The sequence below is a fragment of the Manacus vitellinus genome, unplaced genomic scaffold, assembly GCF_001715985.3.
Source record: "Manacus vitellinus isolate BGI_N305 unplaced genomic scaffold, ASM171598v3 scaffold_3_pilon, whole genome shotgun sequence".
NCBI classification, from domain to species: domain Eukaryota; kingdom Metazoa; phylum Chordata; class Aves; order Passeriformes; family Pipridae; genus Manacus; species Manacus vitellinus.
The window spans coordinates 989,651-1,003,055 of NW_021940535.1; the positions used below are offsets into that span (position 1 = coordinate 989,651).

Here is a 13,405-nt window from a genome sequence, read left to right on the forward strand (position 1 = left end):
CACTTATGATAAACCTACTCTTGTCATTAAATACTGTGTTTAATGTGCGTAATGTTTCTCAGTTGAATAATTCACTTGAATTCCCATGGCAGTTGTAATTATCGTAATGTGATTAGATATATTTTGCCCTTTTTAGCAAGTGATGTGTAGCATTGGCATTTTTTCCTCACCTTTTTAGGTACCTGTCTGACATTCATCTTTGGGGAATAAGCTTGTCTTCTAATGTAATATGTCTTAAAATTATGAATGAGAGGAAGCCCAGATCATATTCATATTCAACTAGCACTGTTGGGTTTGTGTTGATTTGAAAAAAAGACAGTATCTGTAGAGAAAAATAAGAATTTTTATTTATAAACTTCTGATTGTATTATCTTGTCTTTATGATCTGCAAGCTTTTTTAAAAGGTAATTTTTGTATTTGTGTTTGGCCCTAAATTAGTACTAAACCCTTTTGTACCTGATTGTATTTTTTTTTATTACTCTAATTGAGAAAAATAATGCAATAATAAGTGGTCATTGTTTCTAGTTTTAGATTCGGTGAACTATTAAGAATAACAAACGTGAAGAGTGCTTAAAAACAATGCCTATGCTAAATATATCAATATGGCACAAATAAAATATATCAACGTGGCACACTTTTTATTCATTTAAAATAGCAAAAATCTTGAAGAATAATTAAAATTCTACAGATGTTAAACTGTTAGAAAAGCAAGAATAAATTGCAATAACAAAGATTTAAGTTAGGACTTCCTATTTGGGTTTTTTTTGGTTCATTCTATGGTGTCGTCTTCAGTTGTCTTCACCCTTCTGCTTATCTTTTAAAGTCCTCTGATTTTTCTGATCAAAGTGAAACTACTGCTGACTATTTTAGTCGTTCCAACCGCAGGGGAAGCATTGTTTCTGATACAGATGATGGCCAAGGCCTGAATAATGTGAGTGTAATGCTTGTTGTTACACTGTGGGGAATGCAGCAAACTTACTGACTATGGATTTTTTTTTTCATACTCTGAAAGAGTAGATACTGTAAAAGCATTCAGAGTTACTTCATTGAAAATAGGTTTATTGAGGGGTTGGGCCTGTTTTTTGTATGAAAATGTCTTGAGTGAATTTTTTAAAAGCATGCTACTTTAAAGGAGATGTTGCTTGTTGCTAGAAGCATGCGACAAATGTAACACTTCACATTTTCTTCTGTGTGTGATAAGCTCAAGAATTTCTTAAAATATAAAGTGTTCGGGTTTTTTCTTACGAAAATTAACAGTGCTGGGGGGGGGGAGTTGTTTACTTTTGGAATATTATTACTTGTTTGAGTGACAAAAGTACTTAAAACTGTTCCCACAGTGTTCATTCATCCAATATGAGATCTTGTCAGGATCCATTACTGAAGCACTCCTTGTTGGCTATGCACTTGTACTCCATCCCAAGTCAATAGATCATGTTACAGGAAAATTATCGTGATGGTTTTCCTGTGCATGCCTTAGCCTGAACATTGTTTGTACCAAACCTAGCTGCCTTCTCTTTCTTGCTGCTGTAAGTTCTAAAAGTTCTTGTTACTTGCAGTCAAAACTTTTCTCTTAAATAGTGTGGGGAAAAAAGGAAATTTCTGTTCTTTTGTCTTTTGAAATAATGGTCAGAGTTAGCCCATGCACTAGGCAGAGAGGTTGCGAATACTGTGCTTATTTAGTTGAGCAGATGGAATGCTGTGTGGTGATCAGCAGCATGCAAGTGCTTGCTTAGGTGAGAGCCAAAGTCTTCATACCCTTGCCAAGCAGTGAAACAAGGGCCAGCAGCCTTACACTGCAGTTTGTCGGTTTGGACTAGACACTGCAAGAAGCTCCACAATTAGGTTAGTGTTGCACTCTGGTGGGTTACAACAAGACTGGTGAGACTTAGCTAGATTAAAGCCAAAGCTGACTTGGATTCTGCTTTGAATGGGAGGCTGACAGCTGGAGTACTCCTGCAACAACTCTTTCTGTGACTTTGCATTTAGATGATATTTTAATACTGTTACAGTGCTATCTAACTTGTATTGTAATAATGCACATTATTTGTCATCTGTACGTCCTCAAAGATGGATCGTTTCTCTAGCTTAAACTTTAGGGTTTTTTTCCGTAATAAAGTTGATTTTATGAAATTAGTGCTCTGCTGAAAGAAAATGTGGAGGCTGAGACAGGTATTTATGCTACCTTCTCAGTTGCTTTTATCATCATCATTATGTGTCATTGGATTCCAGATTTAGATATTTATTTAGATTAGTCTAAACGTATACTTCAGATCAATTGGATTCTTCACATCATTTTATCATCTCAGTGGTGACAAATTTTGCAATTTACAATTTCAGTACATCATTGGAGATGGTGAATTTGTCCTCAAAAAGCAATGTTGCTTCTATAGAAACCACAACAGAAGGAAAAAGAAAGGTCTTATAAAGTAGCATTTGTTTCTGCTGGGATTGCAATGGACTTCAAAATCTCTTGTCCCTGGCCTAAGTGTTCTCAGAGAAGCAAGATGTTTCAGATACCATACTAAATACTTGTTTTGAAAATATGGAAACATGTCTAATTCCACCTATTTTGATTCATAGAAATGTAGAAAATGTGGAAATCTACAATATAATTTTGCGATAGCAGAGTTTCCTGAATAAGAAGGGGGTGTTGTAGTTCTTTTGCTTAGGCTTCAATACATAAAATATTAATTGAAATTATTTTGTAGGTTGCTGTTAATTAGTACACTTTAGTTATGGGCTTTTACCTGATTCAGTTTTGTCCTGATGCAATTGCAGGTTTTACCAAAGAGATGGAAAGAACAAATTTGTTTTCTGTTAACTAGGACATTCACACTGCTGTCACTGACTGCCTGAAGTGTACTTGCATGAAGCTTTGTGTTTGTTCTGTCACCAAGTGTCATAGTCACTACTCGGTTGAAATTTAAACATGTTTTTTGGTCAGTACCAGTAATGACTTTTTAAAAACTTTTAAAAAGGAGCTTCTGTTTTTTTCTTTACAAGCATTAATTTATTTTGCAGTTAATATTGTTTTTCCTGTCTTGATCTATGCTAACATCTGGAATTGTTTAGTTTTTTGGTTTTAAATATTTCTCTGTGTCTTTGAACAAAAGATGCTGATTCAGTAGTCCCTCATAGCAAAAGGTAATCACAGTCTCTATTCTCTTTCAGCTGGAAGAAAAGAGTGAAAAATCACATTCAGAAATATTTTCAAGGGTAAGAGATCTTAATTTAAAAATTATTTAAAGTCATTGTTCACCCACAAGTTTATAATTTTTAAAATAGTTCAAAAAGTATAAATGCTGTGTATTTTTTAGCAGAGATATTTTTAGACAGATTTTTTTTTATCTCTCAAAATTAATACTTTGTGTCTTTTATTTCCTGAGGAAAAAATTTTGTTGTTTAGTTTACTTACAGCCAGTAATAATTTTCTATACAATTTATTTTTGTGTTAGAGATATTTATTAGGAAAGGCAAAGTTTTAAGAGGCTGAGGCTATAAAAATCCATATGCTAGATTCTCACTGGAGACTTCCTTTTGAATCCTTGATGACAGAAATTATAATGTTTACTAATATTATAAACTTCCACAGTAACTAACAGCCACCTTATGAGTGTCTTCTGGACAGATGACTCAAAATTCTAATGTTCTGATAAACTAGTAAGTCATCAAAGAGAAATCAGCATTTCACCAAGAAGAAACACAAGTGTTGGAAAATAATTATGGAAAACAGTGTCTATAAACTAATGTTTAGAAAAACAAGAGAGAAAACTGTTCCATGAGTGTGAAGAAATTTATAAAGAGTAATGGCAATAGTACCAGCTACAACCATATGATTACTGATGCAATGTTTTTTTCCTTTTTAAGCCCTCATCTCGCAATTCAATAAGTGCAACTCCTCTGAGTGGCAACTCGTCTAGAAGAGGAAGTGGAGATGCAAGCATTTTGGTGGATCCTGATGCCTCCCTCAGTGAATTACGGGTAAATTGCATTTTCAGATAATTTGGAGGTAGTTTTAAATAGCAGGATTTTTTTTTTTTAATACAGAACTTCTGTAATAATAAAAAGTTATGAAGATATAATTTTCAATCATGAGGGATTTCTTTATCTTGGTAATTTTATTTGTTGTGTTCATAAGTCTTTATGGTGCTAACAGTTTAGCTTATATTAAGATAAAACTATGTTTATGTCAAATTTCAAACAGTTCTGTCCTATTCGAGATGTCTTGGATTCGGGGATATAAACAAAATCTTAATTTCCATGAAGTTGTTGTGAATTAATTATAATTTCTGGGAATTATTGCAGGCTTTGTTATTGACAGAAGTGCATGTTAAACCTTTTAATGCTTTTTTGACTATTAATTATTTCCCCATACTTCTTATGCAATGGTTCGTTCCTATGTCCTGCAGGATATCTATGATCTTAAGGACCAGATACACGATGTAGAAGGGAGATACATGCAGGGACTTAAAGAACTAAAGGTATCAGGGCTCCTCCCAGGCATGCATTCTGTATGGGTGTTTTTGGGTAGTGGAGTTATCACTGGTTTTGCTAACATATAGTGGCTTTACTAACAAATTTTTAAATTTCCTTAAAGCATGTGTCTAACTTTTAATGCATATATAGCATCAGTTTAAAATGTACATGAGGTGGTATATGTTCATTATTTGATTAATGTTAAAAGAGTATTAAACTTTAATGTTTATTCGTATATGGGTATTTCCTGGTAAGATTGAGAGGTTCAATTTGTATTTTTTAGAGTTTTCTTAGCAAATAAATAGTTGTTCTAAATAATGACTGGGTATTGAATGGAGAACAAAAAAATGGGAGATAGTTATGGCAAAGAACATAAGAATTAGTATTCCAAGTTTCAGAAAATACTATGTCTTATAAAGCAAAGCCAAAGTAATAATTTTGACATATGTGCTGAAATCAATTTGGGCAGGCGTATTGCTTGCAGGAGAAGATTAATTTTGTTTTAATCTTTTGCCGTTAAGAAATATTTTTTTTTTATATTCATGGTTTTGTGTTGCCATTATGCTTGTCTAAATAGTAGGTTGATTTTTTCAACATTAGGTTAACGAATGTTAAGGAAAGTTTCCTGTCTGACCATCCAGGTGCCACTCTGGCAATCACACTCCCATCACCTGAGACTTTCCCTGGTGGGACCGAAGCCCCTTCACAGCGGGTGGCTCCACTGACTCCCCTCACACACCACTGGCACTGTCAGACAGGGTTTCCTTACCAGCTCAGCCCCGGGTTTCCAATAGCAGAGTCCCAGATGTCTAGTTCCTTTAAGTAGTTTTATCATGGTGCAGCAACACAAAACCAGCTCTAGCTGGGTGCCTCCGAGGAGGGACCCTGAACCAAGCAATCCCTGGGCAGCTGTCGCAGTCTATGCCTGTGCCCTTTGTTGTGCTCGTTGCTGGGAGGTCCAGCTCTTTCCCTCATGCAGGACACAACCTCCAGCTTGCACTGCAGCCACACACCAAGCTACCTGCACTAAGTGTAGTCCCCCACATGAGATTTATCTGTATTTTGACTCGTTCATACTAGTGTGTATGCTTTTCTTTTTTGAGTTTTCACACAGTTAACAGTGTAGCTAAATTAAAGTATGATTATTTTCACCTGCTCTGTGTTGAAGGAAACTGAATACAGCAAATGATGTGGCTTAAAAATCTCCTTCAGGATATTTGTTCTGTTCTCTTTCCCGTTATCTAATTGTGAATGGTTTCACATAAAAGTAAAGAGATCTTTCCATATTTGTTTTATATCCGCATATAGACTAAATTTAATGGATGCTTCTTGTACTAGAGCATATAACAGTATTTAGCAGCTTCCTTGAATTTCTTTGATTAAACAGTGTATTAGATGGTGTTGTAAAGAGAAAATATGTAATTTGAGCTGTTCAGTGTAGCAAAAATTATTACCTCTCTAGAGGATAAGTAACTTTGAATCTGATAACCATATGCTCAGATGAAGTATGTTTTATTTTAATTATATTACCATATAAATGTTAAAAATACTTCAAAGCACAATAGATTACAAGATTATTAGACATAACTATGATTGAATGTAATGTGAGATTGCTTCATATTTTCGGAGTGGATCTAACTCTCGTGCTTTTGCATGTTTGCTAGCATCTCATGACTACTGTTCTGAAGCATTGCTAATGCGTTGTTATTTATTGTAATCCATTACAGTTACCAAAGAGCACAATGTGCAATAAACAGTAAGATCTTCATCTAAGCTTGGCTTTCAGAATTGAATTGCGTTTTATGCTGTTGCTAATACTAAATAATGTGTTCCTAAGTTAATTTGCATTCTATAGAGATTCTTTCAGGAACCCTTCTTTTTAATTAGGAAGGTATTGCCTTTTCCTCAACTTGTGCTTCAGCAGTTTTGTCTTGTGTATTTTAGAAGAGGTACTACCATACCTCCATTTACACTGCTTTTAAGGGGATTGTTTTCAGTGGTTGAGTAACAGGTATTTTTAATCACACTACCTTCTGATCTCTCTGGTTGCCCATCCGTCATGCTACTAAAAGTGTGAGCTTTACCTACAAATATGCTGGATGTCAACAGAATAAACTCTATTGTGGGTAGTTCTGATTTAGTTAGGTCTTCAAATCTTTTCATGTCTCAGTTTCATTCAGTTTTGTTGGTCTTTTCTATATTTCTTTGCATCAACTAGAAAGGAATCCTTTTTCCTTCCTCAAAATTTTTCTTTTATGCTGTTAACAGTGCACTCTCTTGATGTCTGTTGCATTGAATGATCTTGTTCTAGCCAAGCAGGCTAATTTTTATAGTCTTTTGACTTTACTGATAGAATTGTGGGTGGTATTTCTTCATAGCCTTAGGTTATATGCAGAGCCTTATCCATTTTCATTCTGGCCTGTTCCCACTGCTTCATCCTTAGAAGTCCCACTGCCTCCTTAAAGTGTTTCAGAAATTATTTAAAATCCATATTATTTTTCATCAAACTGGAAGACTTCTGAAATTATGTGGAATTCTTGAACCACGGGGAGCATGTCTAATACTTAACTTGAAAAGAAGAAACAATTCCAAAGAAGTCTTTGCAATGTTCCACTTTTTTTTAACCCATCAGAGACTCTTAGACATAGCTTAGTTTCTCTCTCAGAAGCAGTTTTCACTTATTAGTCTCCAAATCAATTTATTCCTCTTCCATAACTGCAGATTCCATACCCTCTCCTCCCCCAAATTTATTTATTGATTACTGACATTTTAGTCCCATGTTTTAAGCCCCAACCTAATCTTCTCTTTAAGGCTGGAGTCCTGGAGCATGTGGCATACAGTAAGAGGCTGAGACAATGGCCTTTGACCTTTGGAGGGTTGGTTGGCAGTATACAGATGCATGCCAGTCATTTTCAGTGTATCTTATAGGAGGCTGTAGAGAATACAGGGCAGACACCTTTTTAAGGGAAATATGCAACAGACAAAAGTTGCATTGTTAAGAGCAGAAATTCCAATTAGAGCTCAAGAAAAAGACTTTACACGAGGAAGGCAAACCCTGGCACAGGTCACCCAACAAGATTCTGTGGTCTAGATCCCTGAAGATACTTAAAATGAACTGGAGATGAGGTGTGAGCAGCGTGATCTTGGTTGGCCCTGTTTAGTTAGGAGATTGGACCAGATGGCATTCAGAGATCTTTGCCAACCTAAAATACTACGTGACCCCAATTACCACATTCACAGAAACAATCAAATCAGATTTTTTTTCCTAGTTGTATTTTTTTGTTAAATTTCATGTCTCCCCATAAAATTACTATAGCATTCATTATAATCCTAGTATTTTTCTCTTTTTCCTCTAAAGTGGATTATTCTTTAAAGTCTTTGGAAGGTTTGCTGTCTCTAGCAATTTTTTTGCCAGTCTTTACATAACTGGTCACACTTACAGCACCACAAAAAATGGGTTTAATCTTAAGAATTACTTGAAATGCATTTACGTATATTATTTTCTTTTTTTCCTTTTATCCTGACTCATCTTTGCTGTTTGCTATTTATTGCTTCCCAGATGATAATGGTACCTTACTTGTATTTTTCACAACTTAAACTGTTTTGTCTCTTCTGATCTGTGGTCTGTCTAGATATATCTTAAGTTACTGTTTCTGGAGTTTCTGAAAAACTGTATTTCTCCAGCAGAAAATTCTGGAATTCAGTGAATGAAATAGAAAGGAATAAAATACCTGTGATTATGATAAAATTATAAAAGGTAAAATACATACCTACAGGACAGCTTTGTCAAAATGGAGATTTACAACATGGAATAGGGTTTGGGGATAGGGGTTTTTTTGCATTTCTTAAGCAGAATATTGAACCGTGACTTGGTATTTCTAAAAGAAGACATGAATATAATTCTGCAACAGAAATGTTTGGATAACTTTACTGTATAAGAGATAGCACTCTTCAGTGTTTACTTAAGAAACTTAGGTTGTTACTACCTTCTCCCTTAATATCTTAGTCCTAGTGCTCTGTTTTCTGGAAAACCCAAGCTTCATGCCCTTCCTGTGCTAGTATTTCTACTGTCATAATACAAATAATTAAAAATGGAGATTGTGCTACTTATACCTTCAAGGAACAGATTATATGAAATAATAGGAGATTTGTAGTAGGTCACAGATGTACTTCGTAAAGTGATTGGCTCGGTGGTTCTTTTTCAATTCTAAAATTAGGACTCTGTGAAAATCAATTTTATATTTTTAAAGTCATACAATCATAAACCATGAAGGGGTTGGAATAGACCTAGAAGATCATCTAGTCTCAACCCCCATATAATGCTTATTGAAATAATTGCATGTTTAAAAGTGCCTGGAGTGATATTTGTTCTAAGTAGTTAAATGGTTGACATTTGTTACAGTACTGAAAAAAAAACCAGTAGGATAATTAAAAATAGGATAAAATGTTAAATGGGAGAGAATTGTGTAAGAGGGTATACAGCAAGACATATGTGCACCTTCAGGTAGAGAATCAAGAATGTGAATCTTTACATTTTTTTAATCTTAGTAAGAAATATAAAGACAAAATATCTGCTTAAACAGAGAATCCTTATTACTGAAATAATGTGACTATCTTAAAACTTTGAGTCTAAGGTAATAGAGCACTACTTAAATAATGAGCATTAAGTTAAAGCTACTCTTGGAAATATTTTTGTGATCTCTTGTAGTGATTTAATTGTCTGAGTTCTCTCTGTCAGTTTTTTTGCCTCATTCTGAAGTGTTTTCTCCTGCATGCCTTGAAAATATTATAAGACTGTCATACTACTACTGTATCCCTGTGAGTTGTGAAGGTGGCAGAATAGAAAATGCCAGTGAATATTATCTTATATTTTTCATGCCTTTGTAATGATAACTTTTCATTGCTATGTATGACCTCACTTGAATAATGGAAATTGAACTGTGACTTGATATATCTAAAGGGAATATTTTAACATTAGAACTGTATCAAAAAGTTAGACTAATATAAACCTTTCTGCTATCTATAGGATTCGCTAGCTGAAGTAGAAGAGAAGTACAAGAAAGCTATGGTTTCCAATGCTCAACTAGATAATGAGAAAAACAACTTGGTTTACCAAGTGGATACTTTAAAGGACGTTATTGAGGAGAAAGAAGAACAGATAGCAGAGTTCTATAGGGAGAATGAAGAGAAGTCAAAGGTATTTTTTTTTCTAATTATAAATTATAGAATTCTGGACTACTTAGTAAGAACAGTTGAAAACTTTCAAATCAGCTTTTCTTGTTAATATCGTGCTTAAGCCTTTATAGCATCTTTTCTCTCTCCTCTACATTTAATGAAATAAAATCTTCCGTGTCATATCTGGAGAACTTATCTGAAACACTGATTCAGTGATATTTTTTTAACACCTAAGTAGGTAGAATTTCTCGAATTGTTGCATACTTCTTACTTAACTCAAAAGAAGTATAAATAATTTATTTATTTAATATAGGAATTGGAAAGACAGAAGCACACCTGCAATGTTCTGCAGCATAAGCTGGATGAACTAAAAGAGGGCCTTCGACAGAGAGATGAATTGATAGAGGTATGTTCATATGATAGAACTTATGCAAATAAATATGGTGTAAGCTTTGAATGGGAACAGCCGTCATATACAAAACAGGATTGAATATTATCTTGCATTTTTAAGAAAGAATTTATCTTGTTTTAGTGGTTAGAACTTAAGCTACTAATCTCCCTAAATTTATAAAGTTGAAGATGTCTCTGCAAGGTTTTCAAATATGTTACATCTTGTAACATGCTTAATTCTTGTGAGAGTTGTGGTTCTCTCATGAATGTTCCTGGTATCTTTCTTTGTTCTGAGGACAGACCTAGTGTTTGTATGGCCAAAATCTTTTTCCATATATTGAAGTTCTGATGCGTGGATAATACCAAATGTTATTCTTTGCCTTTCCCAAAAGTTTCCATTTCAGTTATTTCAGATTTTTGTGAACATCAGCCACTGCAGTTTGCAGTACTTACTGCTTGTTTGCTTACTAGGGAAGCATAAATATAGCAACACTGGTCAGCATGTTATTGGGTCATAACCATGTTGCTGGGTGTGCGGTATGTTCTTTTCCCCTCTCACCCTGTTCTTTTTCCCTTTTGCCCTTCTGGGAACAAATCCCTAAAATCCCAGACTTATTATCAGTCTTTCATTTTAAAATGGTCCACAAAAACATATATGTATAGTCATACGTGTATATATATATATATATATATATATATATGTATGTATAGTCAACAGTTTGTGGGTGTCCATTTCCCAATTATTTTAGTTAAAACATTGAAAGTTGTAGTTCAATTAGTACATCATTTTCCCACTGCCCTTTGATTTTAATAAAAATTGATGGGTTTTAAGTGTATGGGCCAAAGTTTCCACTATCTGATTTTCAAAAGCTATGTAATATTTCACTGATCCTTTATTTCCTCACTATGTTTTTGTGCTCTCTGGAGTACAGTAACTCCAAAAGACTTCTGAAACGTCCCAGTTCTGTTTTGAAAGTAATATGCATCATGAACTGAAGCTGATATGATTTACTAGCAGAAGAATAGGAATAAGATTAGCCTAAGTTATCAGCATTTTGAGTCACATAAATGCTGACAAGCTAAAAAACCATAGAAAATTCGGGTTGTAGCTTTGTTACCTGCTCTAGATTATCTTTGACTTCACTGAGAACTAAAAATTAACTTTGTATGATCTTGTTTGGGTTTTTGTTATGTTTTGGTGGGTTTTAAGTATACTAATCAAGAATATGCAGTAGGTTTTCCTGGAATGTGTGCTTTGGTAGAATGTAGCATGTGTTGAATATTCACAAATGCATTCAGTCTCTTCAAAGATTTGACCCATATTTACCACTTATTTGAGCAATTTCTCCATCTATCAACACTAACAGAAAATCTAGCTGAAGCCGTGTAGCTTTTTGCAGAAAGACATTGCCTTCCATTCCCAGATGTAAAATCAAGTTCACTCGTTAAGAGGGAAAACAATGGTCTCTAGCCCTAAAAATTCTTATGACATCACACCTAAGAATTCTAGTTACGTTTGCAGGACAAGCAGCAAAATACAGTGATAGTCAGCTAAAAAAAAATTGGACCACGCTCGATATGTATTCATATAGTATCAGAAAGCAGTATAAGCAGCTGTCTTTTGCTTCCTGGATGCTTGATTCAAACTCTCTATACTTTCAAGAAGATTTTTTTATTTTGTAAAACATTAATAAAACCACCTGTTAATATTAGTTTTCACTTCCGAAGGGGACTTGAAGATATCTAGCAATTACAACCAGGGTAATTGTATTTCTATAGAAAGGATGTTATCCCCAGACTGCAGTGGGAACAATTACTAAAGAAAAGTAGCTCTAGCTGCATTAGATTCTCCCATCAACATTGATTGAATGAAATTAATTACCATTCTCTTGCATGAATTCATAAGAAATATATTACGTTAAGCTGCATGCTGTTTCTGTAACTTCATGCCCACAAACTCTTTGGTTGACTTTTATTACTTAATTTCCTTTATCTATTTGAATGTTTGTTTTTTTCCCATTTCCTTACTTCTCTTTCCTCTTTTGTTCTTCCCTCATCCTATTCACTGCAGGAGAACCAACGTATGCAGGAGAATATAGACTCCATAACCAAAGAGGTGTTTGATCTCCAGGAGACAATTAATTGGAAAGATAAAAAAATAGGGGTATGAATCAAATATGGGAGGAAAGGTATTTTTTTTAATTTAGAAGTAGATGGATGCCCCCTGCACCCCAAGGAATGCTGTGCACTCCAAAGAAATGAAGGCCACTCCCAATTTAAATGTATAAAATGTTTTGCAGTCTTTCTCATATTTAGAAAATTGGCTATACTTCATCTTTACTTGAATGATGATGAATAATGGTAATTAAATCTATAAGATAAACTGTTGCACGTACAATTTTATAATTTTTTACAAAATATTTAATGACGTGCCTACTGCTAAAAAACATGATCTTGAATTGACTTCTGTAGCCAACTTGCGCATTCCTGTATTGCACTTCTGATCCTTCCAGAACTGTTAGGCTTGGATGCAACACTGAATCAAGCCAGTTTTGTGATACCATACACAAAATACCAGAGGTAGTAAGTATTGGAATTAAGAGTTGAAATCTAAACAATGGTTGTGCAGGAGCTTTTGAGGATCATCTGTAGGGTTTCTGTATAGGAAGGAAGGTGGTACAGGAAGAACTGTGCTGATACTCACTGTGCAGCTAATGTAGGTCAGGCAGGGTTTGTCAGCTTTGCTTCTGGGCAGCACAGAAGTCACAGAACTGTCTGAGTCAGTCTGATCCTTGCTGATAACTACATGGCTCTGAACTCATGGCTTCTCTGGGCAACAAGTAGATTGCCTGGAGGCGATAGGGAGTTAATTGGAAAGCCTCTAGAAAGGAATTGTCTGCATCTTAGCAACTCCAGGGTCATTTCTCTCTAACTGAATTTTACACCAGATTTCAATATATGCAGATTTTTTTGAAAATTGTTTTATTTGCTGGAGTTCAAGTCCTTTTGAAAAGTTATCTTTTAACTCACGGTGCCCAGTTCACAAGCACCCTGCTATACTGTCTTATATTTATTTCATATTTCAGTCTTTCAACCCATATTGCAATATTCTTTTCCATCATTAAAAAATTTCAACAATCTTAAGTTTTTCTGGACATTCTTCTGAAAGCTTTTTTATCTTAAATTTACCATGTTTTTCCCATACTTACTTTTCACGTTTGTATACCGGACTGTCTCAATTTATACAATATTTTCAAATACATTGCCAGAATTAGTAGAGAGCATATGTAATGTTCAAAATATAGTTACCAGCTACTTTTTTTTTTAACTATCTCAGGACTGAAATCTCTAAGTTATGCAAATG

The 13,405-nt window shown here is 34.5% G+C and overlaps 1 protein-coding gene across 7 annotated transcripts in view; it reads left to right on the forward strand.

Moving 5' to 3' along the window:
* Window positions 1-13,405, forward strand: part of LRRFIP2 (LRR binding FLII interacting protein 2) — a 60,881-nt gene that overhangs the window by 37,274 nt on the left and 10,202 nt on the right. For 2 of the 7 annotated variants that reach the window (XM_025895451.2, XM_008921309.4), the window contains exons 4-8: window positions 3,172-3,216; window positions 3,868-3,981; window positions 4,410-4,481; window positions 9,503-9,673; window positions 9,965-10,057. In XM_025895451.2, the coding sequence (XP_025751236.1) occupies window positions 3,172-3,216; window positions 3,868-3,981; window positions 4,410-4,481; window positions 9,503-9,673; window positions 9,965-10,057 (495 nt within the window). Of the gene's footprint in view, window positions 1-823; window positions 932-3,171; window positions 3,217-3,867; window positions 3,982-4,409; window positions 4,482-9,502; window positions 9,674-9,964; window positions 10,058-12,112; window positions 12,206-13,405 lie in introns of all 7 variants that reach the window. The other 5 variants (XM_025895452.2, XM_008921310.4, XM_018075274.1 and 2 more) reach the window with 4 other exon arrangements.